Source organism: Electrophorus electricus, chromosome 24, assembly GCF_041902795.1.
Source record: "Electrophorus electricus isolate QZ-2024a chromosome 24, ASM4190279v1, whole genome shotgun sequence".
NCBI classification, from domain to species: Eukaryota; Metazoa; Chordata; class Actinopteri; order Gymnotiformes; family Gymnotidae; genus Electrophorus; species Electrophorus electricus.
Genome location: NC_137520.1, coordinates 14,096,270 through 14,123,653, shown reverse-complemented (window position 1 = coordinate 14,123,653; position 27,384 = coordinate 14,096,270). Strand labels below are relative to the sequence as shown.

The 27,384-nt window shown below is 43.5% G+C and overlaps 2 protein-coding genes and 2 long non-coding RNA genes across 5 annotated transcripts in view; 2 read left to right on the top strand and 2 right to left on the bottom strand.

Annotated features, from left to right (window-relative positions):
- The window catches only part of dgkaa (diacylglycerol kinase, alpha a), a 28,299-nt gene extending 26,832 nt beyond the window's left edge, over positions 1 to 1,467 (top strand). The window contains exon 24 of the mRNA XM_035522337.2: positions 152 to 1,467. Within this exon, the coding sequence (XP_035378230.1) occupies positions 152 to 229 (78 nt within the window). The 3' untranslated portion in view covers positions 230 to 1,467. The remainder of the gene's footprint in view (positions 1 to 151) is intronic.
- On the bottom strand, positions 1,084 to 4,872 carry LOC113587245 (uncharacterized). The gene is made up of 3 exons (XR_003411718.3): positions 3,243 to 4,872; positions 2,943 to 3,052; positions 1,084 to 2,179 (listed from the first exon to the last, which is right to left on the bottom strand). It is a non-coding gene; the product is annotated as an uncharacterized LOC113587245 (long non-coding RNA).
- tamalin (trafficking regulator and scaffold protein tamalin) lies at positions 2,201 to 13,577 on the top strand. The gene is made up of 8 exons (XM_027025813.3): positions 2,201 to 2,485; positions 4,889 to 4,941; positions 5,817 to 5,871; positions 8,394 to 8,496; positions 10,049 to 10,142; positions 10,798 to 10,864; positions 11,582 to 11,648; positions 12,045 to 13,577. The coding sequence occupies exons 1-8, from the start codon at positions 2,279 to 2,281 to the stop codon at positions 12,587 to 12,589; spliced, it is 1,191 nt and encodes a 396-aa protein (XP_026881614.2). The 5' UTR covers positions 2,201 to 2,278; the 3' UTR covers positions 12,590 to 13,577.
- A 4,727-nt stretch (positions 13,578 to 18,304) lies between these two features.
- Positions 18,305 to 27,056, bottom strand: LOC113587255 (uncharacterized). 2 transcript variants are annotated; one of them, XR_014119737.1, is made up of 4 exons: positions 26,351 to 27,056; positions 21,978 to 22,145; positions 20,667 to 20,803; positions 18,305 to 20,380 (listed from the first exon to the last, which is right to left on the bottom strand). It is a non-coding gene; the product is annotated as an uncharacterized LOC113587255 (long non-coding RNA). The 2 variants fall into 2 exon arrangements; XR_003411719.3 differs by having other exon boundaries at positions 26,408 to 27,056.
- Positions 27,057 to 27,384: the final 328 nt, after the last annotated feature.

Below are 27,384 nucleotides of genomic sequence, written 5' to 3'. Positions count from 1 at the left end.
AGGTAGAAGAGCTGCATACGATGCTTCCAGGCTAATATATTATAAGTAATATATTACTAATAAAGGTTGTTGTAATCCCTCACTTCCATGAGTATAATCCATGTTGTTCCTCGGGACAGTGTGTGATTCATGGTGTGCTTCTCTTCCACAGATTCATATCACACACAAGAACCAAGCCAGAATGCTGATGGCTCCTCAGGCCAAGTCAAGCTTCTTCAACCTGAAGTAGCGCCTCCATCTCTGGCCCCAGCCAGGCGAACCCCTGCGCCTGTGTGGTCAATGAATAGCAACTCGCACGGACACTGAAATCAATGCGTCCGTGCAGCCTAATAGAAGTGTGTGTGTGTGTGTGTGTGTGTGTGTGTGCGCGTGTGTGTGTGCGCGCGTGTGTGTGTGTGTGTGCACACGTGTGTGCGCGCGCGCATATGTGTGTGTGTGTGTGTGTGTGTGCGTGTGTGTGTGTGTGTATAAGTAAGAAAAACGCTCAGCAAAGCTTCATTTCAGTTTTAATCCCTCATCTGAGGGTTTGTCTGAGGTGTTTTATCTCCTTCTCAAGTTGTCATACATTTACCTCAGTGGTGTATTGAGAATGCCGTGTTTAGTTTAAAATAAGTTCCATGGTACCATTACCGGACTACAGCATGTGCCTGTGCTCCCATTGGGTGGTCTGGATTCCACATTGCACACGCACTGCTCTGCACAGTAGTCCGGATAAGTGCCGTGGTGATATGCACTCGCTCTGACATGTCTGCACAGATAGAATAGTGCTTTGGTTTTCTAACTCTGAAACAATGACCTCAATCTTATGTAGTTACAGCAAATAGGAATAGTTATGAACACCAAGGTTTAGACCGGCTGTACTAGATCAGGGATCAGTGTAGGTCACTAGGTTAGTGGATTCAGACACACCAGAGTCTGAAGAGATTGCCAGCACAGCCAGTAATTTATTTGTTCTTAACATCTTGACTTATGTTTAAACCTGAAATGTGTGGTGTATTATTTAGGTACTGATCATTTTAACTGAATGTTCAAAAAGGATTTCGCCTGGTAACTTTATTAGCAAGAAATTCATGATTCACTCTGTTAAAACTGACCATCATACCATGTCATTTAATACATTTTAACAGTTGGAATGTTTGTATAGGAACAACAACAACAATAATAATAATAATAGTAATAATAATAGTAATAATAATAGATACTTGTGCTCCTTCTTCTCTTAGGTTATGGTAACGCATAGGAGGTTATGTACAATTAAACACAACAAACTGTATAAGCTCAAATAAAAGCTCCTTGCAAAAGTATTGTGAGTACTCACTTGTAATGCACATATTTTGTAAGTGTTGAGGGTTACAGTTCTTGACTTTCTCTAGCATGTAAAATCTACTTATCTACTGCCAGTGAGGCTCTATTACTCTTTGAATTGCTGTCCCTGTTGTGACTGAATAAATATAGAAAAGTGTTCAATTGACGTCCCATTCGTGTTTAATACCCGCAGTATATTTGTGTGCAAATGTAATTAAAGATTATCTGAGATACGTGGAATTGACAGTGTTGCCTCATATTCTCGCACAGTAGATGGCGCGATTGGTTGAGAAAAGCCCTCAGGATCGTTAATACCGTGTCCATGCTGCAGTCTGGTTCGGTTCAGAATTTAACGGGATAGCGTACTGCTTAGGTTAATGACCTCTTATTACTAAACACTTAATTCGCTCATTGTTTGAATGCAACACCTGAAATGATAAGCGCTGAATTTACTTGTGCTACTGGAACGGAATCTAACGAGTTATTAAAATTAATTAGACAATTTTATTTATTACCATGGTTGGTCTACTCTAATGATTCACTATTATTATGGATACTATAAATTTAAACAGTAAACTTGAGTTGATGTGTATCAAGCTTTCTAATTATATGAGTGGATGAAGATAAAAACCAAGCTTCATGGATCGATTTTACAAAGTATGTAGCTTTTAACTGTGACTTTCAAATCTTTCTTATGGCTCCTTGGAATTTAGTTTTAATGTTATCTGATTTATGTAGTAAATCATAAAGTACAGTGAAACAAAAGAAAACAAAAAACATCCAATCGGAGCGTTTCGGTCGTCAGCCCCGCCCCCATGGGCGTTTCGATCGTCAGCCCCGCCCCCGTGGGCGTTGCCTTCACCCGTCCGCCGTCCTAAAGTTGAAGAGTTAAAGTTGAGAATTAGTTGCTGAGGGGTAGTGGAGGCTGTTCATCGCTCGTGGGTTTGTACATTTAACTTGAGCACACCGGATTATGAAGAATATGACTTTTCGGCGAGTCAGGAAGCTGAACTCAAACGAGCCAGACAGTGGATCATGTCAGGGCAGTGGGAATATCTACTTTTCATCCTCAAAATCAGACAGTTGTAGGACCATGGATTTACCTTCAGGTTCTTCAGAAATTTACAATTACAAGACCCTTGCGTATTCTGGAGGAACACTGCCAAGAAATTTTAAGAAGGTAAGGGGCAGGTTCATGAAATCCACCGGTTTAGTTAACATGTTTAACGTTACCAATCTTAAACATATAATACTAATAACATTAAATAAAAGTCGTTTTTTTGTAGTATACTCTTTAAAAAGTTGTTTCCATCACCCATTTCACTGTTTGATTGTCTTCTTGGTTCTATATAAAAGTTTAGGACCGTCGAAAATGTGTGTAAAACCTTTTAAAACCTTATGTGGCTGTTCACTGCAGTGCCTATGGGTTTATTTATGGGCTTAATTATGCGCTGTACTGTGGTTCATTAGACTTCATTAGAAACAGCGACATGCGCTTGTCTTGTTGATGTGGCTTGTTACGAGTCACGAAAACAGCTATTTTAATCAAATGACAAGACAGGTTGTGTCCAGATTTGCAGTTGGCTCTGGGGAAAAACATGTAGCACATCTCTCCCGGAATCTAAACAATTTCTCACCTACATCCATGTGCGCGGGAGGCATTCACACCTGTTCCACTATTTGCATACGTTAGCAGCACGTCACGCCGTATCTGCGAGCCTGTTCTTCCCACCCACTTAGTTGACGCCTGTGTGGAGATGTATGCACGCATAAACATCGCACGTCATGACTTTCACAAAGCGGGACTTGGGTCTCAGGTTTCAAGATGTGCAATAAATATTACTCACAAGAGCTATTCATCTCTTGCGTCTCTAGCGAGCCTGTGCTGTGCTCGGCTGTAATTTTTAATGTCGTGGCGCTGATATTTGGTTACTCACCGTGGACATCTGGATCCACGCGTTACTGGCGTTACTGGCGTTCGTGGTGAAGCCGTGGTCTTGATGCCTCCAGCTCTCCTCAGACCACCCACACACACTGCTCTTGACCGGGGCTCTGACCCTCAGCTTGGCTGACGCACTGTAAGCTGTACAGGCCCGAGTGGAGAGAGGGTTTTTTTCTCTGTTTGTGTATCACAATAGACCCCACTGTGTGACTGCCTGAGCCTTTTGATGAGGCTTCTGAAGTACAGTGACTGTATTTTGTATTCTGCATTATGTGGATGTGACGGAGGCGCTTTTTTTTGCGTCACCAGTGGAGAGTGAATCGCCATGGTGACATGGGGTCATGGTCGGCAGTGGGGTCCAGACTGTAAGCTTGAGTGCCTAATATGTTCTGTCCCCTCTGATGCCTCAACTGCAGCTCTCTTGGAGAGTCACCTTATTGTGTGGAGTTATTCCAAGCAAGTGTGACCAATGCAGTTGCTGAAGTTTAAATGACCAAAGAAAAGGTTAAATTGGTGCAGGACAATGAATAATTTGTTCTGTTACTCTTCTCAGGTTAGAGTCTGTAGCCCTCAGTGCCCTGTTGTTGTGGTAGGGGATTAAATATTCACTGGCATTTAAACATTCAGCTGCGATGGCAAGCAGGGGACATAGCCACCAGCTGCTGGGCTGCGCAGTCTCATGAAGAGTCTGCTGTGGTGCAGCCCACCTCAGACACCCACACCAGCCTCCGGACCACAACAGAGCATTGTTTGGTGAAGGGGTTTGGACCCGAGACGGCCGCCCCCGGGGAGACGCTGACTCGCTCGCAAATAAACGGAGTCATTGAAGTGACCACTGAAGGGACGATTCTGGAAGTGTAGGAAAATGAAGAAAGGCAACATTTTTACTAGTCCAGAAGGACTCTGGGATAAAGTGCACTTTTCAGAGGAACAACACTCTGGGCTATTGAGGTAGAACAGAGGTGAATGGAGTTCAGTCAAAACAGACATAACGTGGGGTGTAAGATCCAGCTTCTTTGCCCAGTAGAGACTGGGTGGGTCTCAGCAAAGGTTTGGCTTTACATCAATGCTGTTATTGTGATGGCATGATGGTACCTCCTGCATACAGCCAGTTCTGTGAAAAAAACATAGTGTGCCCTTGATTGCTGGACTGCTATGGTCCAGTCATGTCAGCTGCACCATTGAACACGTGTCTAAATGCTGATGACTTGTGAACTCCAGACGACACGTAGATTTCAGATACCAAAGCAAAAATGGCATGTGACACTGGGGCGAAAGCAGACAGACGTGCATTTCAGGTTTTATCTGCTATGTCATCAAAGCCACAAATGAACTTCAGTATCGAAGCACGCAAACACACTATGCTTAAATAAGTGCATTCAGAGAGTGAAACCAGTTGTATAATCCCCACCACACTCCAGTATCCATACCCAGCGTGATAGTCTGAGTGGTGGTCATGACTGCTCACACGAAAAGCTGATTTCCACTGAGATGTCTGGGTTGTTTTGCTATGGTGGTGCAAGCCATTATTTTTAATCTTAAACCTGCCTCTGGCAACACCTCTAACACAACAAACAAAAAAAGAGCCTGAATTAATTAATTTAGAAATGTTCTTTGTTTCTCTCTCTCTCTCTCTCACAGAATGGAGGACTACAGAAATGGAAGCCCCTTACTCAACCACCAGAACCAGAAAGGTAAGCCTGCCTCTTCTGTCTTGATCTCCCTCTCTCCTTTCACTATGATGGGCTGGATGTGTCAGTCATTTCCAAACATTAGTGAGGTAGCAGAGTGACGTAGTATATGATCATCACAGGAATCAACCTTTTCAAACAGAAAAGTCCCTCTCGTAAGACTTCATAAAGCTGTACATTTGGCCAGAATCAGGTTCTCAGAGTATTTTCTTCTGCAGTAGGTACTCATGTGATCCAGGTGTTTAAGGTACTAACAAGTGATGAGAGACAAAGCGTGTGTCGTATACGAAATCATGAACTTTTCTTCAGAGACCAGCACAATACTTGACTGTGTTGACCACTGGCCATGAAGAATCAGTCAAAAAAAAACAAAACTGAAAAAAAGTGAGTCTGAATAGTATCCATTAGATAGAGCCTTGTGTCCTTCCCTTCAAGCAGTAATGGTGCTGTGTTCCATACTTGTGCTGAAACCCTCTGAAGCCGTAGGAAACTGGAAGTATATTTTTGATGAGGAAACTGGGCCTTTCGTTACAGACGCACCCATGTTTATTGTGTTCTTGGAGCAGGTTTCTGCATTTAGTCCAAACCCTCAGTCCTGTTTCTACATCATCCCATTGGATTTACTTCTGTTGAAATCTGCTTCCATGTCACACAAGCATTTTGACATCGTTGTGATCAGGGTATAGAAGCAAGATCACGTCTGTAACCCAATGCTGGGCCAAAGCCACACTTCAAATTCTGCTGTAAACTGATCACAGATCTATGAATGTTGTAGCAGCTCTGATCACAAGAGTTAAAATCCCAATAAACCACTGTTTATTCACTATTATGACAGTTTCTATCTAATCAATGCTTTGTGCTCTTTTCTTACAATTTAGGAAGCTTGTGATCCTAGAGAAGAATGAGGAGGAATCATTTGGCTTTGAGATTCAGGTAAGAAGATTCTCTTTGAATTTGAAGTTTAATTTAACTGAGACACAAAGATGAGTTCATCTTGGAATCTGGCAAATTTAGCAGGTTTTGCAAAAAAAAAAAAAAAACAATAACAATCATCCAGCACACAGTGAAGGGGTGAAGGGTTTAATGTTAAAGTGAAATGACTAAATTATTGAATCAAAATAAAATACAGGTAAAAGCAAGTTTAATCTGTTCCTGGATGTTATTTTTGGTCTTTAATGGGACTTCAAAGATTTTGAAATCCACACAACCTGATTTAGAATAGGTTACAGCAGCGTTTATCTGACCATAGTTCGTTAAAGTAGACAAAAGCTGGAGGTTAACCAAAGAATGCATTTAGAAGTGATTGTGGTTTAATAGATAATGGTGTCATTTCCCACATTTTTGTACTGTAGCACTCGGCACAAAATGGAGCCTGTACAGTGGTATTTCTACACTGGACTCCTGTTGTTTTAGCCATGATGTTCTTGATGGCTCAACCTCTTTCCTCCCCCCATATCTGCCTGGTTCTGGAGCACTTGTGCTTCTCACGCCTGCCCCTGGCCAGAACACCACTGCCTGACTGAGCATGTGCAGAGGAGGGCTCTGTTTATATTTAGCCACGGACGGTCCAGGCCACTGCCGGTTGGTGTACCCCTCCTTTCCTGCATGTCCTTCTGGTTCAGGATGTGACATCAGGACACTGCCTGATTGGAGGGACAGGGGCCTGGATGAATGGTCTCAGGATGCGAGACCTCAGTCAGGTTGGTTTTCACTGTCTCCCGGCGGTAGCGGGTGTGGTGTATGGCCGCTCTCTGGTGGCTATGTAAACCCTGCTGTTTTGCATGCTGTGAGGAAACGGTTTTTCTGAGCACAGACAGATGGGTCCTCCCATTCCCGCACCCTCCAGGAGGAGATGGTGAGGAAGTGAAGGAAAGTGGATGATTCCACACACTTGGAGATGCTCTGTTTTGAAATTTTGTGCTTTGTCAAATGCTCTCCATGTTGGAGGTTGGAAGGTTGGAGGTGTGTATTGTTTCTTTTCTGTGAATCCCCCCTCTTCCCCCAAGAGTGGGGAAATTCAAAGAGACATGAATTTCCCCCCCCCCCCACTTGTTCAATGGCATGCATGCGTTTTTCAAGGTGAGGAAGTCGGTGAAGTGCATCTGAGGTTAGTCAGGCTCACCTCCCTATGTGACTAGCTGCAGTTTGAAGACGCCCTCTGCTACCACATGTTAACCACAAGCTCATAGCTGGGACTTAATGCAGGAAATGATCTGTATAATTCATGCTTACTGTTTCTGTCCCAAAGTCTTTTTTTATTCCAAAATTAAATGGTGAATGGTTTCCTTTTTTTGACTCACTTTCAAAATGATACCTTCATTATAATTGGGCACTGTCTCTGCTGTATCGCCAGTGTCATGTCAGGTGACAGAATTTCTAAGCCAATCATCAATGAAAGCAGCAGGGCTCATTTGAATCCACTTTTGATCAAACAAAGTATTCCTGGTGCCAAACAGAGCAGTAAGCAAATGAGACCTCTGGGCAGCGGCCGTGTCTCGCGTGATGGCCATGGTGCGCCCTGCTCGCTACTTATTCGCACTGCAGCAGGAAATGTGTGTGGAGGCTTTAAGATTAAGATGACAGGGCCTCTCTTCCTGCGTTGTTATCGCTACGTGGTGTGGGGCACAGCTGCACGGACCCTCATGCCCACCAAGCACAACTTTTGATAGACCAGCTGTAGCACCTCATAGCCCTGGCTGCTCTTCACAGGGCCATGGCACACATTCTGCCCTGGGCGTGTTGGTACTCCTTGGCTTGCTCTTTTGGATGTGTTCGCGGATGTGCCAGGGTGTTGTGACCCAGGAATAGGCTGCTGTTACTACGGGATAAAAGTCGTGCAGTTGTTATAGCACCAGTCAAGTAGCAAACTGAGGACAGTAGGATGGCCTGTTCAGCTGCGTGTAAAAGGACCGAAAACAGAAGTGTCAGAAACAGGTTTCAGGTTGACTTGTTAAATGAGGATGTTTTACATGTGAGCCTGAGGCTCCTCCCGGCTGTGTGCAGGTGGCTGAAGCTGTCACTCGAGTTCCATCACGCAGAACTGTGACGAAGTGTGGAACACCCTCGGGCCTGTGTGCATGCCGTTCGTTTTGCGCTCAGATGGCACAGCCCTTAATGGCATTCCACATGCTCTGCCATGTGCTTTATAGCTTCTGCGTGTCAGTTTGCTGTTTCTTAGTTACCCCCCCACCCCCCAGCTCAAGCACATCCAAATGGGTTGGAGTTTTGTTGGTAAAACAATGGAGTGGTCAAAGCCACTCTCAGCAAACATGAGCAGGTCTCTTCTCAGCTTCTGCCTCACTGTTTATGCACCTAATCCCTGTGCAAATCTGCTGACATGGCAACGCCTTCCGCACATGAGCTGGTTGCCTTTGCTTTTATTAAACACAAGAGCCAGTTGCATTTTTCCCTTGTTAATATGTTTGTTTGTTTGTTTGTTTGTTTGTTTGTTGCAGACATATGGGCTGCATCAACAGGATGAGAACTCGGTGGAGATGTGCACCTTCATCTGCAAGGTCCATGAGGACAGTCCAGCCAAGCTGGCTGGTCTTAAAGTTGGTAAGGATGTGAGAATTGCATCACCACATTGCCTACTGTGTGCCTAAACCGCGGTTTGGGCCCCAGGCTTGAATAAGGGGACTTGCTGTTCAGGAGTCTGAATAATTAACATTGCCGTTCCTCAGGCCAGATGGAAGATGTTTCTTCCTTTTAAATTTCTAGACTGATCCTGAGCAGATAGGATGCTACAACAGTGACTTTCATTTTGGGAAAGTACAGACACAGAAAGACTGTGCCGTAGGGCGACAGACTTCAAGCCTGCCCTACCCTGGAGGGCTTCATCTGTCACCGTGTCAACACAGCAACAGATGCTTGTCAGCCTAGTGTTTAAGGAAGTGCAAATAGCACCTATGTGTCTACCTGTTTTGCAGTCAACAAACCAGGCCAAGTGGTCCAGGAGCCACAACATGTCTGGTGCTGGACAAACCTTTGTCTCACAGGGACTTTTTCCTGTGGTGTAGGAATAGTGGAAGCAGTCAATGGCCAGGTGTTTTGGTCATGATCTCGGTTCCTATGCCATCACACACTAGCATTGTTCTAATCTCCCAGATTTGTCCTGACCGTTGTGCTGCTCTATCTGGCTCCTGAACAAACAGATCTGTATGTTTATTCAGGGTATTTACCATACAGTAACTCCAAGACATTCATACACATGTCTCTTTTCCACTGTAATTTATACAATGACTCTTAAAACCTGATTAAGGGTGTGATCTTTACTCATTTGGTCTTCACGCTCTGTGACTGCGTTTTCTGTTAAGTTTGAAGCTCCCTCTGAAGCCTCTATAGCAGTTAGTGCTTTCTGTTTAATATCCTCTAGTAGTGGGGGTCAGCTGTGTGTTGTTTTTCTGTAAACATGGTTTAGCCTTTATAATCTTGGGATCTTGCCAAGAGTTTGTATAAGAACATGGTCTACTGGGACTTTCCAAAGTGCTGACACATGGAGGAAGTATATTAATGAACTTTGTATACCTTATTGTCATATTATCTCCTTTCTGTCTGATCTCTGGTCAGCTGCACCTAACTGTAGTAATTTGAGACCCAAAGCAAATTGGTCTCCATCAGCAGCACAGCTTGGTCCGCATGCCAGTCAGTTTCAGGTCCAACATTCTGGGCATGTTTGTTCTATTGTCCTCCGTGGTTTGCCTCTTAGTGTGACCTCATCAAATCTGCCAGAAAGGCCCGTGGCCGTGGAATATCCCAAACTCAAAGCGTTCCAGTGTCTGTGCATTAGGGAAAGCCTGAAGTAAACTAGATTACTCAGTTTGGTGCAAAAGGAAGCTGCTGTGTGAGGGAAGTAGAGCAGTCTTGTGGTGCAAGTGCTGGGTGCCCAGGGTCCGTACAGCAGGGTCAGCTTTAAGGCATGCTGTCCTGCTCTCTGGTTCACCCACACCCCCATGCATGGAGTCTCGAGGCTCCAGCCTGTCCCATCATCCACATACGTGTCTGCTGTAGCATAAAACTTCACACACACGTTGAACCCCGTGGCATCAGCTGAGGCTCCTTCCGGCCGCGCCGCTTTTTAATTCTGCTTCTCCTTCTCACCCACTCACAGGAGACACCATTGCTAGAGTGAACGATTCTACCGTGGAAGGCTTCCGCCACAAAGACATCGTCCAGCTCATCAGATCGTCGGGTAACACCATTAGGTGAGCGCATGCAAAAATACAAATCTGCATCATGTCCAAATTATTCAGCTTGGTCTCTACTTGTTTTGTTTTTTCTTCATTCGCATAAATTCTTAGCTTGGTCAGGTTTGATTTAAAACCACACTCTCACAAGCAGAGGTGTAAAAGATAGCAGGGCTGTGAACATGACCTGTGTTTCTGAGCTGATCAAGGGGAATGTTGTGTGAAGTGCATGAGCAGAGCAGAGAGCCTCCCTCCCTGCCTGCCTGCCTGCCTTTAACACCCTTCACTGTAAATGACAACGTTATCAGCCCAGTAAAACAAAGCTAGGGTCAGGCCACCCCATCCCCACCTCGGACCCCACCCCTCCCAAATAAAGGCCAATATCTGTGTCACCAAAGTCAGACGCCGGTCTCGAAATCGGATACATGCGGGGGAGTTGGTGCCTTGTAAACTGCAAAGCTTGGGCCCAGACATCTGTGGTCTGGGCTTTAACGTTAGATGTTAGAAAAGGCTATGGAGCCTCTTAATTGCATTCAAGTTTGTTTTGCCGCTTTGGCAGGCAGTACGAATGAAGCGAATCAACATACACTGCTGCCTGCAGTTCAGTACAGTCACAGTACTATAGCTGAGTGATCTACTGGGTTCTTTTTTTGTTTTGTTTTTTCTTTTCAAGGTTGCAGACCGTGTACAGTGATGCTATAAGAAAAGCTGAACTTGAGGCCCGCCTGCAATATTTGAAGGTAAGCGTCTAACTGCTGTACTCGTGCACAGACGTACTCATACATCCAATAGCTCCACTCCACCGGGACGTCTCGTCCACACGCTCACGCGGCTCGCCCCTTTCTCCCCCGTCTCCCCGTGGCTTGCTGCGGCTGACCCGAGAGGTAACGCGAGCCGGCCACTGTCTGCCCCCCCACACACACCTGTCGCCATGCCTCTGCCCACCTAATTCCTCGTGCCATGCCAGCGCACAGCTGAGCGGGTCAGGACTCGGGCGAGCGCCGAGCAACACTCGGCAACCAGGCAGCAGGAGAGGCAGCCGAAGGGGAAGCGGGTTGAAATGCTGGTTGTGCCACGTTGTGCTGTCCTCACCAGGGGGCATGGCCCAAGGCCATGCCTTGACTACAGCTCGTCAGAAAACAAAAATCCTTCTGCTTTTGTAATGGAATAAGTGGAATGTGTTTTCTTTTATGGAACAAACACGAAGTAGCTCAGTATGTACTGTCTCTAGCCATAGTTCCCAAGACGTGCGGCCTTAGATACGGTACATGCTAAATAAATACTGACATCCAAGCAAAGTATAATGGATACAAAGGTAGGAGTGTGGCAGCCATGTGCAGCGTCCTTGTCTAAAGAATCCCAGTCATGTGTTGTAATGTGAAGAGCCTGTAAAGGCTGAACACGTTAGCCGTGGAACTGCCTGCACTGTCTGACATCCTTCTGTTGTGTCTTCACAGCAAACCCTGCATGAGAAGTGGGATGAGTACCGCTCGCTGATGGTGCAGGAGCAGAGGCTGGTTCATGGTGAGCCTTTTTTGAACGCATCTGTCTGGGCCTCGTGTTGAGCCGTTAGGAAAGAGCATGAAGTGCATGCAGGGCTCAGTGGGTTTGTCTGTAGGAAGCAGTCCTATAAGACTCGTGAGAGCGTTGCTGCAGCTGTGTGTGTGTGTCTTTGTAACACACACACACGCATGCAAAAGCAGAGCTCTTAACTGCTGCTGCATAACTTGTGCTAACATGTGGATCATGTTTGGGTGCAGATGTCTGGTTAGTGGCTCCACAGTTAGTGCCACTTCTTGATTGATTGAGCCCTGTTCTGCAGTCCTGCTAGTGAATCAAGTGCTTTAATCGCTGACTGATGTGCTGTTTGAGCCGTCAGATGTGGAGAGAGCCTGTCTAATGCTCAGTGTCCCTCCTCAGGCATCGTGTTGAGTGACGTGGCGTTGTACGAATCTCTGGAGTCTGCAGGCGTGTATGGCAGCCTGGGTGCCCCAAGCCCGCTGGTGTCACGCACCTTCAGCTGCTCGGGCAGTGCCAACAGCAGCGTCAGCCAGCTGAGTTCAGCTACAGGCGACGACGACCCGCTCTACCAGACCTGCTTCTACCGGGCCGAGGGCGCCAGTGAGGATGGCTGCCGGGGCCCTGCCGTGGGTGCGGAGGACCGGTCTCAGCGGACACGGTCTCACTTTCTCCGGCCTGCCAGTGAGCTCTTTGCCTCGGCCAAGACGTCACTGGTGCGCAGTGCCAGCACACGCAGCTACCTGAGAGGCACGTCAGGGTCGGAGACGTCGGTGACATCGGCATCGTCGGTGGCGTCGGCGCCTCCCGGAGAGGGAGGTAAGCGCCAGTGCGGTGGTCTCAGCTTGCTGCAGCGGAAGCCCAAACCCATGAGTTTCAGACGGAGGCTGCTTAAGTTCATCCCCGGACTGAACCGGCCCCTAGAGGAGGAGGAGAGCAAACTGTGAGTCGCTCGGAGACTGGGTGCTGTGCACCAGGGACACCAGCGCAACGTGCCAAAGAGCCAAACACCAATGAACAGCTTCGAGAAAGAGATCATGATGAACCAAGAATGAGGCCAGCCTGGCCAAAAAAGATCAATGCTTTCTGTCCATCTTAACTCAGGTCAAAGGGACATTTCACAAGAAGGGACAGTTGACATGTTAAGGTTTTTTTTAAAATGTATTTTAAATGTGATTTGGACATTTATATTAGATTTGATTTCATTTTCATCTCAATTTCTTAACAAACTTAAAATATACTTACAATTTCTGGAAGTGCTTAAGTATTATTGCAATATTTTCAAATGCCATCCATTCACTCAAATTGATTTCATTTTTTCAGTGCTTCATTATAAACAGCAAGATAATATTTTACCTTTTTGTAAAGTATTTAAAACAACTGGTCAGTACTTTATAATAGTTATTGTAAATTCAGAATATTAAATCTGTCAAATATCTGAGACAAACTGAATCATTTCTGAGGGCTCAGAGGATGAATAAAGCATTCAAGCCATTCAAGACCAAATTAGAAATGGGGAGAAAAAAAAGTTGTAAAAAAATCAAACAGCAAAGAAGCTAAGAAGTGTAACTGGCATCCTTCAGACTCAGACGTGCGCCTGCTTGCTCTCCAGCTGACAGTCCAACACCTCCATCACTGCTGCCCCTGTAGCGTGTTCTGCACTCTTGTTAAATAAGTGAACCTTTTGTATATATTTTTGTTTCTACAACGCCATTTTTTAAGTTATTTATTTATTTTGCTTTCTTTGTTTAAGATGAAGGATATATTTTCTGTTGGATTTTTATCTTTTGGCTTAAATTGAAGAATTCCAAGGACCATTTAGTGAGTGAGGACATTATGCCAAAAGAGGCGGTTACATGTGTACACGTGTATTCTGTACTTTGCGAATGCGGCGATAAAATCAAACCTCAAAATAAACGTATGCTATCATCTGTTCCATCTTGTCCTGTCCTTACTTTACACGTCATGTAGGCCTCTTTCTTGCTATTTGTGTTCAGTTGCATTTGTGCTGTTCTTTGGTTTCTCAACACCAATATGTATTTCACACACAATTCCTCCAGCATACTTTATATGTAGCATCATAGCAAATATTTTGCAGACATTCTTACTATGCTGGACATCCATGTGCAACAGTGTATTTCTTTTATGCTTTTATAACCTTCACTCTATCAAATACATCTAATTATCTCTCTCTCTCTCACACACACACACACACAGAGGGAGGGAGGGAGGGATGTGAGGTAGCTGATGGCATTCCTCTGTTTTGGAGGTCAGGGCTCAGGAGGCCTGTGGGTAGAGTGAGATGAGGTCGTTGAAACATTCTTCCAGTCCATGTTAACAATGTGCATCATCAGAACATGTGGCTAAAAGAGTGACCCCCAAATTCCAAGCCCTGTCTCTGCTATTCTCTTCCTCCAGGCCAGAGCTGAACCCCACTGGCCTTGGAGTGCACACAATACTGCATCTCCATGACACCTGGAGAGGGTCCAGAAGGCATGGTCAGGAGGGCTTTCACCTCGGTATCGTGCCTGACACGGGAGGTCATCCACAGCCCCCCTCCTTTTCTCAGACTCCTGGTCGTTCCCACATTGTGTTCGCCCACAGTGGGCCGGCTACTAGAGGCCTTTAGCGTGCTGTATAGCCTCCCTTGTTCTACTGCACTATTGTCTGCTAAATGGCAGGAGAGAGGGGGTGATTATACTTGGGTCTGTAAGAGTGCTCAGCAGGAGCTGGGAGGGTTCTGAAGGTCTGAACGCATAACGAGGACCGTGCAGGTTTTGTTTGTGTGTGTGTGTGTGTGGCACTAGTGTTAAAAGCGGATTTGGGTGTGGGTGTGTGTGTGTGTGTGTGTGTATATATATATATATATATATATATATATATATATATGTATATATATATATATATGTGTATGTATATATATATATATATATATATATATATATATATATATTAGCACTGTACGTTCTCATTCTAGGTTTCAACACTTGATTTTGGCATTCTCCGTTAAGGGTATTATTACACTCTATCTTATTTGTGCTAGCTCAGGATACTTTACATAAACAACTAAATCACTTTTGCATTTGCTAAGTGCTGTAGCCTGGCGGATCATAAGAGGCCCACTGATTCCTCCGTGTGCCTCTATGCCAATACCACCCCTCGCTCACATACACTCTGCACAAGCTGTGTCCTAATGACGTCTCAGTGACGGAAAGCAATGTAATGTGCTCGGCATCTGTGGTCATATGGCTGGCTGTGATGTGTTTTCATTACAGCAGTGGATCTAAGGGAGAGGGGGATGTTGTTCCAGCGAAAAAACATTGTTGTCTCTAAGACTCAAGCTAAAATTATATGCCAAAACCTGAACAATTACTGTTTTGCATTTTATCTTTGCTCAGTAAATGTTTGCACTGTATACAAATGTTAAGAATGTGTGCACTTTCAATTCCTCATCCTTACTGCTGCATTGTCGTGGAAACTGCTCTCACTTCTCTAAAGAGTCGCATGTTTGAATTAAACATGGGTCAGCCATGCTCGGCAACCGTGATGTCATACTGATATCCTGATGTCACTGAGGTTCAGTGACCTTTATTCCTTCAGTAGAAGGAGCAAATGTGCCATCCAGCCACAGTTAGACACCATCACCAGATCCCACAAGAAGGTCTCCCCAGACTGCCATGAGCAGGTCTCTCTCCACAGGTCGTTCTGAGGCAAAGGTCTGCAATCATCAAATAATTCTTTATAGACACACTTCATGTGATGTTTCCTACACACACTTCATATGGGGCACTTTATTTTGTGCATTCCTTTGTACTAGAAAGGAAAAATGTCTGAGAGTCCCTTGTATAGTATTAAAAAGCAATGCCCTATATAGTCATGGAGAAGCCAGAAGTTATACATGCTGAACACTGCTTATTACACCATTCCACTAGACATTGCAACAGACCTTCATGTGCTAGATGTGCACTTCTTCTTTTATACTGAGCTGAGATTAGCTTTGTGCGATCTCTTAGCTTCAGCATCCTTAGCTGGTGTGAATGAGACACAACCCCCGGTCCTTACAGGCATGTGAGACTCTCCATGGTGCTTTTGAGCTTTCATTCAAAAATATTGACATGACATACATGAACTCTCATACATAATGAGCATAAATGAGTGTGTGTGTTGTAGGTGAAGACAGAAAGAGAAAGGATAAAGACATGTAGGCTGCACCTACAGACAGGATGTGGTGCAGGAAACGCATCACAATGGCAATGTCTGTGATCTAAAAAAAGAAAAGCATGCCAACTGTTCTTTCCAGAAACAAAAACACATTTTCTACCCTGAAGAGCATATACCCAGGGTCTGGAACTGGACCCAGGTTCTGGAACTGGACCCAGGGTCTGCAGTGAAGATGCCTGGGTTTCTAACCATAGGCTAAATTTGGACATTTGGATTGGAATAAGTCGCTAATAGTGATTTTCTGTCAATAAGGCAACATTGTTTAAGAGTGTTGTTGTTGTTGTAACCCATACAGGCACGACCCCTGACGACTACACAGCGTTATAAGGTATAGGAAGTAATATGCTTGAAGTTTGTTATCAGTCACATATTGTGGTGTCACTGCTGATCACATGACTTTTCAGTCATCTGCTGGTTGACCTAACCATCAGCAGACTAGATCTTTTCCTCCTGATCTGAAGTGCTCTGCCTGTCCCATGCTGTGTTAAATAAGGTGTAACTCCAAGGCCATAGCTTAATTTCAGAAACAAACACTGACTTTTCTTACCACCTCTGTGGAAATCCTCTACTAATTGCTGGTTTATGTTCCCAGAAACCCCCAGAATGCCACTTCTGTAGTCAATACCAGATTAACTTCAGGCGCCTTTGATGAGCAAACACACAAATGTCGACTGCAGTCCCAGCCTGGTCAGGCCAGCTACAGCAGTACCAGCTGAAGCCGCAAACATCTGCTGTTGTCCCTGTGCCTACTGTGGACAACAAAAGAAAAATCAAAGGTAATGAAAACACAAGAAACAGTAAAAGAGCTTCCTAGGGACATAATCAATGTCTGGTTTTGGCACCAGGGGTGGTCTTTGCACCAAGTTTCGCTCCAGCAGGTAGGAGGCCAAATGCATTATGGGAATTGCAGTACATTTTCGTTAGTAATTTGCAATTCAAACTCTCACAGGGACTGAAGCTGAAGCCTCAACATACTGCCCAAAGATACATGAAAAGGTAAGAAATTTGGATTTGGTCAGTATTTTATTAACAGACAGATCAGAACTCAAGACATTGGGCTTCTCTGCAAATATGTCATCCACAAAGCTACATGTCTCTTAGGAATTATGTCAAAAAAGAAAAAAGAAAAAACAAACAAACAAACAAGACTAAATGTTCTAAATAATTTACACTGAAGAATTTAACAACAATAACCATTTAATAAATACAGGGTCAGACTTTCCCTGTTAAACAGATGTTCACCATTCAGTGTAAAAATCCAACTGAGGACCTTTGTTTTGGCAGGAAAACTGTGAGATGACGGATCCAGCCAGCCAGGAGGGAAACAGCCCAGAGAAAGTGAGCAACTGGAGCGGTTAGGCAAATCTAAGGGTCATTAAAACCTGCTGGCACAGCGCCCGTGGTAAAAGGACGCCCAGAGTGGATCACGAAGGCTTGTTTGGAGCATTTGAACATGCCTGTTGTTTGAGAAGGCAGTGCAGTAAATCATAGACATTAAGATTACACCACTTTGACCCTAGAATGAGCTACCACTTTAAAATGAATAGAAATGTTACAGGAAAAAGGGAACATGAACATGACAAAGCATTTGATCAGGTAAAAAAAAAGCCCATCTGTGTGAGCTCCTGCACTGATGCGCACGTGCGTGCGCGCACACACACACACACACACACACACACACACACACACACACACACACACACACACAATGGAACAATATTGATTTTGTACACACAGTTTCAGTTTTTAATCCATCATGCAGCAGGTGAACAAACATTGATGTGTCAGTGGACTAAATGGCTGCTTGTGCACGTGCCCTGCCTCTGTGGCCCACAGTGTGCCTCCTACCAGTGCTCCACAGAAAAGCCTCACCTACAGCATGTTTAGCGCTCCATGTTTACAGAAAGCACATGATCTGTGAGCTTCTCAATCCTGTCATTCAACGCGAACTTCAGAAAAAATACATTTTTATTGAAAATCCCAAGCAATGAATGATCAATGCTGGGTTTGTTTAAGCAAAACATGAAGCAACATAGTAAAGCATTCTAGCACAGGGGACTGTACACTTGAGCAAGTACGTCCCAGTGACTGCTGGATGCATTTCAAAGCACACACACATCTCTCTGCATACTTATCTGCAAAACAGGCTGAGTCTGGATTTAGCCCAGGGAGAGCCACCTGACGTGAGCACTTCCACTCTGACTGTCTGAGTGGGAGTCTGAACAGGGGCAGCTGCGTGTGCTGCGTGAGACGCATCAGGCAAAATGTGAGGAGCACGCTTCGCTACATATCCGCTTTCTTGTGTTATCACCAGTTCAGATACAGTTAGATTTAAGCTCTTCTGAAAACCATTTTCTATTTATAAATACAATAGAATAAATTAAATATTTAACATTTTATATATATATATATATATATATATAATGTTTCTTTTTGTGTTTAGGATTAATGTACTTATGCCATAATTTTGTTTAATGTGGTACCAATAATAAGCTATCATTGTACAAGAACCAAAAAGAAAAAGTTATTGTTTTTTTTATGTGGCCTGAACACAGAGAGAACTAAAAATGCAGCAGCAGTTGTTACAAACTATAGTTCACACACACACTCACTTCCGTGCATCATAGTGCAACAGGTGTCATGCAGTGGTTCAGCATGTGTGGAGGTCAGCAACAGGGAGGTGGAGGACAGCTGCTCAACTCAGGCCTCCACCTGCTGACTAAATGAGCAGAACAACCCTTAAGACACATTTAGGGGAAACACACCCAAAGAGCTGTGACTTGAACATGGACTCAGCACACACCACAAACCAGCACGCGTCCACATGTGCACCGTGGATCCGTGTGTCTGCAACTGGAGGCAGTTGTGTAGAATTTGAATAGCAGGCTATCTAAGTGGCCTTCCGCCCCAAGTTTCGGTTAGAGTTTGTTCCTCTTTGTCTGTGGTTTATGATGTTTGCTACCAGAAAGGCAAGCTGATAAAGGGTTATCTCCGGAGACGTCACATATGAAGTGGAAAACATCTGCCAACCCTCCCAGTCTTTGTGTATTCTTCCCATCCTAAGACTTAGACTCATTATTTGTTGTGTTTCAATTACATGGCATCTGCCTAAAAGATTTATACTGATTACTAATAACTATTCAAAAATTTGTTTCCAAGTTAGAAAGCCATTATAGCCACCACTGTTAGTTACATAAGCTCTCTGGCCTGCTTGTGCAAGAGTGATGTTTGTGTATGAGTTCTGTTACCTAGAACACAAAAAAAGAATTCTTCGTGATGCCATGCAGTTTAAAAAAAGGAGAAGAACACACCAAAGCCAGCGTTGGGCAGACTACCTCCGTGAAGCTACCTCCCAGACCAGGCCATGCACACTAATGAAATACAGAGATGTCAAGCACAGCCGCTGATAAGACTGGCCAAGCTGGGACGTTTGAATGTTTAGTTGAATGCAGCACCTGTAGTAGCCTACTCAGCCTTCTAGCCTGGTTTTGTGTGTGTGTGTGTGTGTGTGTGTGTGTGTGTGTGTGTGTGTGTGTGTGTGAATGTGTGTGTGTGTGTGTGTGTGTGTGTGTGTGTGTGTGTGTGTGTGTGTGTGTGTGTGTGTGTGTGAGTGTGTGTGAGTGAGTGAGTGAGTGAGTGAGTGAGTGAGTGAGAGAAAGGGAGAGAGAGAGAGAGAGGGAGATATCACTTAGTGCTCTGTTCAAGGAAACCATTGCAAGTGGCATCCATTGTGTCAAAGAGAAAAAGCTCAAGTCAGTGTGCTCTGCTACTGATGAGTCTCTTCACTTAATCAGTATGCATGTTCTAGTGTAATATTTGACATACACACTCTGTCAAGCCAAGTGAAATTTGTTACTTTAAAGTATATAACTACGTCTACATCTAGAGTAATAACATAACCTTATGAATTTCTACAACCTAGCTTGGACGACAAGTTGAAAAAGTTTATGGCTTATGTCAGGTATCACATTCATACCTGTTCTTACAGGTTCATTATAGAAAATGAAATAGCACTCAAGATCACCCCAAACACTCCAGTCAATTCCACATCATTTCCACAGTCTAAATTTGTACATCTACTAGATGCAAATTGCCACTATTGAGAACTAATTCATCACACACACAAATTTTATGTGTACTCTTTTTTTCCAAAAACATCAGAGAGTAGTTGGAACACACTGTTCTGCCAGGTTCTAGGGTGTGTGTGTGTGTGTGTGTGTGTGTGTGTGTGTGTGTGTGTGTGTGTGTGTGTGTGTGTGTGTGTGTGTTTAAATGGCTTTGCAGTCCAGGTCTACAAATCCATGCTTTATGGTGTGTTTTTCAGCAGAACTCAGGATGTTGACTCATCAGGGTTTTCCAGGACTCCTATCACAGTGTTCCAAGACTGGGAAGAAAACGTCACAGGATGGTCCAAGATACTGTACAATGATCCCGCGTTTTTCCTGTCCCTGGAATGCTATGGCGTCCAGCTGTGAAAATTCCTGCCAATGTAGGTCATACTTCTCCAGTCCAGCTGCCTGTAATTGCAGTGCACGTTCTCACTAAGCACAATGCCAATCGCTACATCATTACTGTCTTTCTGCTTGTCTGAACCTTAAACAGGGATTTACAAAGCTACACCTTGTGCTTGTGAAAGAGCAATATTTTCCTCTGACAAAATCACTCATTCCTCTGGAAATAACCATCATACTTCTAAAAAAATCAGTCATGAAGACTTGGAAACAACAATGATAAATGTGTCTAAACGGAGGTAATTCAACAGTCATGTCTGTAGGGGATCATGAGGACAGCGCTCCTACGTACCAATGAATGGATATTCGGAGAAGGTTTCTCGTGCGTGCAAACACTATGCTGTCAGATACCAATGATGATACTCTAGTGAAGGAACAGAGTGTACTGATGCAACCATGCTGGTGTCTTGGCTCTGGGGGCGGTGGGTACTGTGGGGAGAAGGAGGAAGTTTTGTGGTTAACAGTCTGTCTCCTGCCATTTTTTCCGTTAGCTTCAGACTCCCATGATTATCCAAAGCACTGAGCAACACGCGCAGACATGCACATTCTAATATGCACGCACCACACACAATTTCTTTAGCAGATTGCTGAGTGCTTAACGGTTGTTTCTAGCAACCATAGAGACCATATGAATCACAGCTTCACTGTCCTGGTGCAGCTCATGTTTGTGCTGGCCGGTTCAAGGCTTAACATCAATGCTCATCATACACTGAAAACATTATTATTGAAATCAGTTTGTTAGTTTGTGATGCTTTTGTCAGTTTGTGGTGATTTCTCATTGTGAAATTGAAAAAAAAAAAAAAAACTTGTAAAATTAGTGCAATAACATTCAATATGATTGTGGTTTACCCAGGGGGCAATTTCTATTTCTGCATTTAATTGCAGTCCATGAGCTCTGAAACACATAATTATTGTTTCTTTAACATCATGTTTGTGTGTGAAAGAGTTTAGAGATGATCTAGGCTGTTATATGCTTCAGGGTTTAGAGATTATCTGGACTATTATATTACATGCCTACGTTAAGAAGTTATATGACGTGAAAAGTGAAAAGGACTCCAATTATAGACAATTAAAACAAAGATTTTCAGCATCAAATATAAGTTGTATATGGAATTTATAGGATATTTAATCTCCAAAGACATCTGTATTTAATTGACTGGCTGCTTTAGCGAACCATGGACAAAATAACGCATAATTGTCTCTCTTTTGCATAAAACACAAAAAAATACATTTTTCAAATGTTGCTTATATTCGTAAATACTAGTTCTTGCATAGTAAGGTGTGAATTTAGTGAAGTCTTGCATATTCCAATTCCAGTCCCGCAGCCCCAGGGCAGCTGTGAGCATACGTTGGCCTCAGCATCAATTAAGGGTGAATAAATTAAGTACTAAATTATTATTTTATGTTGCATTTCACACCATTAAGCCACTATATCTAAAGTTAGCAAAAAAAAAAAACGTAAATATGTTTGTGAGCTGTATCTTGGAGCATCTATGGTGGGCACTTGCTTCCATGGAATGGGGGAAAGGGCTTGCTCAGACCAGCGTGCACGAGAGTGAGGTTGCATTTGTCCCGTTTTAGAGCATTATCAGTCAGGACGCACCGCTTGCGTGTGGCTCGGGCTGTGTTCAGCGGCTTTTCCTTTCCTGACTGGGCTTGGAGTGGCGTTTCCTGCCCGCTTTCCTGTGCAGTTCAGGGAATGCAGCTCTCCACCCAACACTGCCGAATACCGTGTCATGTGCCGGGCACCCGGGCGCTCAGTGCATTAAAGCTGTAAAGTACAAGCATAAATTTAATCAGATGAATCATAGATGACGTCATAGATGGCGCAGCACTCATTAATGCATATAGGCCACAAAGTGGAGCATGCTTCTGGAAAAGTCTTACATAAGACTTAACGCAATGAAGCACAGTTTATGTGGTGGAAAGCTTTATACTAGAGGAACAGTCTGCCAAAGAGGAACATAAGCAAAAGTGGACTACAGAGTGAAACTGAGTGCATCTGTGCATTTGTGTAAATGGGGTTGGGAGGGGGGGGGGGGGGGGGGGTGAGTGGGTATTTTACTAGGCAAGAGAATGTGAGTGTGGGCACACTCAATAAAGTCTGCTCAGAGCCTCCGAACGACGGACAAGGCTCTCCGTGCTGGCCAAACCCTCTCTGGAACGCACCATTACCCGACTGTGTGTACTTGCACATACTATTTGCACAAGCATTAAAAAAAGGATTGTTTAATAATACATGGAAAATTACTATTGATAGACACGAGTAATGTCATCGGCTACTGTAGAATATGAGTATAAATCTAATCATAAAAGTAAGGTATACGAACAAATAAATTTGGAGCTTTGTTACACGAGTGTCTTGAGCATAGCCTATATCATATGGTCGAAGAGCGCCCTCTTGTGGGAGACGTTATTAAATGTAACGAGTGGGTCAGTATCTTAGTAAAAAGATCTCTACGCGTGGATGTGCGTCGCTGCTCTGCATATTCCAAAAAGTTAGACAACGCATGGACTCATTCACCAAGTAAGCTGTCTTGACTCTGACGCATGATAGTAGTTCAAAATATGACCAAAATCACTTTAGCTTTCTGGAAGGTTAGGATTAATCTGTGCATGTGTTTCTACTTTTATCTACGTGCTTTGGCTCAACCCCGTGGACGGAGTTTGGGAGTGTCTGGCTAGCAGCAAAGCTTTTCGCATGAGTACCATGAAACGAAAAACCTTTGACTTTCACACATTCACTCGATCCAGACTTTCTGCTCGATCCAGACTTTCTGCTCGATCCAGACTTTCTCCCCCTCACAAATCAAATTCAACATACCAACATGTTTTGGCGTTTATTGGTAAATCATGCCGCGATTACACGAATGTGTATCGTGTTGTACGACACAGAAATATGCCTTCTGCAAAACTTTTTATATGGCTCCAAATGATGAAGATTGGTGGTAATCTTGTTAGTTTTCAGTAATGTAATTGTTAAATGTAATTGTTTCTCCGTCTGGCATCTTTTAATTGACTGCGTAACAAGGGCTTCGGTAAAACAGGTAAAACAGAGTTGTTTGTATACATGTAAGTAGAGCACTTATTATTGCATTTACTGGAATATGCAGTAGGCCTAAACGACACTGCAAATCAGATTTCCTCATGTAACTCACCCAATTTAAAAGTTTTACTGATAACTATTTCACGAGTCACCAGTAGATGGGGTATGTGAACATAAATTAAGAAAACTTCTACCGAACTAGCATCATGCAAGCTATTAAACTGTGGTCTATTGAATGATTGCTGGATTAAAAACACACAAATGATCTTTTTTAAATTATAGGTTTCTTTAAATGTATTGTCATATGGAAGATTAAAATGGGTCAAAGAATAGAGCTGTGCTAATGTTAATTGTGTTACAAACAGATGTCTCCACGTAGGACCAATAATCATTTTACAATGATTTGAACATTCTGGCCAATATCAGGTATTCCAGGTGAGCATTCTGTGTGTTCTAATGGGTCACCACTGCATTCATATAAACCAAATGTAATGACGCAATGAATCGGCATCAAAGGTTTTCCAGTGGTTTATATGGACAAAATGGTAATGGCTAACCAACAAGACACAGTGGTGGATAAACAGCAGATGAGGACAGTAGTAACAGATGTGGCAATCCCAAGTGATAGCAACATCAGGAACATGAAAAGCCCGAGAAATACCAAGGGCTGAAAGAAGAGATGTGGAAGGTGAAAGCAATAGAGGGTCCTGTGATAATCGGAGCACTAGAGGCTCCCCAAACAGGGAGAGCAGATCCCAGGAACAACATCCGAGATCTCTGTCCAGAAGAGTGCAGTCCTGGGAACAACTAAGATACTACGCAGGACTCTCAAGCTTCCAGGCCTTTGGTAGAGGACCCAAGCTTGAAGGAAAAAGAGACCAACCGGAGGAGGGTGAGTGGGGAATGTTTAATTATATATATATATATATATATATATATATATGAGAATATATGAAAACATATCATCATTTATTTTTTGCAGTATCATATAATTGCAATATAATACTTTTGTTAAACCAGGTGCACACTGGCTATATCACATTCCAAATCCTTGGGTGAAGTCCTAACCACTGCATCTACATTCAAGGATCTGCTGGGTTTAGTTCTCTGCAACACAATCAGGGCAAACACAGCCATTTAAATTTACAGCATTTAGCTGACATTATCCAAAGCAACTTACAATTATGAGTACAATTTGAGCAATTGAGGGTTAAGGGTTTTGCTCAGGGGCCCAACAGTGACAGCTTGGTGGTGGTGGGGCTTAAACTGGAAAGCTTCCAATTACAAGTCAAATACCTTAACCACTGAGCTACCACTGGCCAGCCACTGACCCTTTTACACTGACTGACATCCACTGCCTGTTTTACTGCAGACAACTGAATGACTGCGAAGGTCAATGCCCAGCACATGTAACTGTGTGAGGGTTTTACAGGGACACTGTGGAACTTTATGCACCCTGCTCATGATAATTTATGCAGTCTATATTTAAATATGGCATCCTATCTATTTATTGTCTATTTACTCTGCAGCAAGAAGTGAAACAGGATAAGGTGAACTGGGATGTATGGCTTGTGGAGCAAGAGAGGTGCTACAGCACTGGCCCATGGCCCTCCTGAACAACAGTTCAGTTTAAGTTCATGCTCATTATACATAAACATCTACAGGAAGCTCCAAGTGTGTTTGGGTTATTCTCTCTGTGTCAGTGTGCAAGAGTTTCATCACATGGTTTGTTTTTTTTCCTAAAAGCAGCACTGAAATTAGTTACAACTATTCCCATTTACAGCAATGGATGTTCTCTCCTTGAGTGTAGAGATACTGACTCGGGTAATTATTTTTTACCTGAGTCTGTTTATGAACATGAAGACAGTGCACCAAAACATGATGTTGTTCAGCGTGTATGTGGTCTTCAATCTGAGAATCTGAAAATCTTATGCTATGCACTTCAAATGAGACAGAAAAATTCAGTTTCACAAATGACATGTTGACTCAGAGGTCATATCCTCCTGTCTGTGATGGCATAACATGATCTGTGGAAGTGAATCATATCCCTCTGAAGATACAGGGTCACATGCCCTTTCAGACTAGACATTTGACAAAAAAATGTTGGCTAGGAATAAGACAGAAGTCAACCTTAATCCCAGCCTGATCTAAAATTACAATCGTAAACTACAGAGTTCTCCCTGCGTTTTCTCTGGAATTACCATAAACGGATTTCATGATTTAACATTTTACAAGTCTGGTTATCCCATACTGATGCTCAGCAATTCAACCACAGCAGCAGAGAACATCCACAGCAGCCCCCATGTATTGGGTGTGCTTGGTACGAACACAAAAAGGGCATGAGATGCAAAAGAAACTACACACATAGATAGATAGATAGATAGATAGATAGATAGATAGATAGATAGATAGATAGATAGATAGATAGATAGCAATAGGCCAAATGTAATGTTACATAGCATGTATAGCAATAACATATAATACTTAAGTATACATAAAATTATGGAGCAATTGCTATAACTGACTTCTTTTAGATAGCGTTTATTTAACCCAAACGTCAAAATAACATAATTTTACAATAATAATTTTGGAGGTTTCATGTGAAACGTTTAACATTTAATATTTAAGTTGCCAGAGTTGACTACTCACAGGCTACGACTATTTGCGCGTTCGTACAGGGATCTCTGGTGACTTTTCCTACGTAAATTGACGGGATTGTATTCTATATCTAATTATTTAATGTAATTATTATATAATTGCATACTAAATGTACCTAAAGTCTGCAAACTTGTGGTCATATTTAGTGGTTTCTAACTACGTAGTCTTACATGTAACATTTGAGTATTATATCTTACGAATAACTACAAGTAGCTAATGCCCTAATGAGTAAATAAATAATTAGATATTCCAATTTAATGTGTAGCATTTACCGACATTTGTAGCGAATCGCTGGAAATGCAACCAAGGAATAGTAGCGCGTCATTTACCAGCGACAGACTTGGATAAGGAGTCTTCTTTTCGCCGTAGTCTGCTGGGCTTCCCCATTCGGAGGATTCCTTCTACGTCAGCTAGAACGCTGAACGACGTCATCGCGTAAACAACCGCTTATTGAGCTTTCGGAGAAAGCTTCCTTTCATCGTTCAAACCGCATCACTTTAAAGAGGAAGAGGATGCTGGTGGCTGGCATCGTAAATGGAACGAACAAGGGAAACCCGTGATTCGTGATTACAGCGAAGGTGAAGGACTCGGAGGTCCAGAAGATGTGTAAGGACACGGTGCACGGGGAATGAGATCGGGTTATTAATCTCCGCAGCCGAGAGTTTATGGTCAACCATCCAACCAAGACGGCTACTTTACAGGAAGAGCTACGTAAACACTCAACTTTTCCAGCAAAACAATTGTCACTACAGCTGAACCACATTTAAAAGAAGGCAGAAAACGCTGTCCGAATGCTTTTTAAATATTTCTCCCCCTGGAGGAAAAAAGGCTTGCAGCAGTCCAACAAAATCTAGGCGCGCGGAGCGACATGCGTCGGGGACTCCTTTGGCTCCCCTTGGCTGGAGCTCTTCCGTGGTCCCATTATTTTCCAATAGTTCAAATACCCTATAAGCAGGTCAGGAAACGGCGACTTGTCAAACGTATGACTCACACAGCATTAAGTACTGTGGCCCACTGTGTGGGGGTTTAAATATGGTGTGTGTGTGTGTGTAAAGTTAAAGCCCCAGCAAGGACACTTCCAGTGCGGAATAGCCACTGCCTTTTTTCAACATCTGAGAGGTCTTTTGAGCACTTCCCTCCGTGTATCGGCGAATACATTTATTCAGAATTAAAAATGTTAAAAGTAAACACTCGTGTGTGCACTATAATAGTGACGACAACCTCTGCACGTGGGGGGGGGGAGTTGTGCTCTGAATTGATAATGGTTTTTGATAACGTGTCTCACGGGTGTGTGGACTGGATGTAA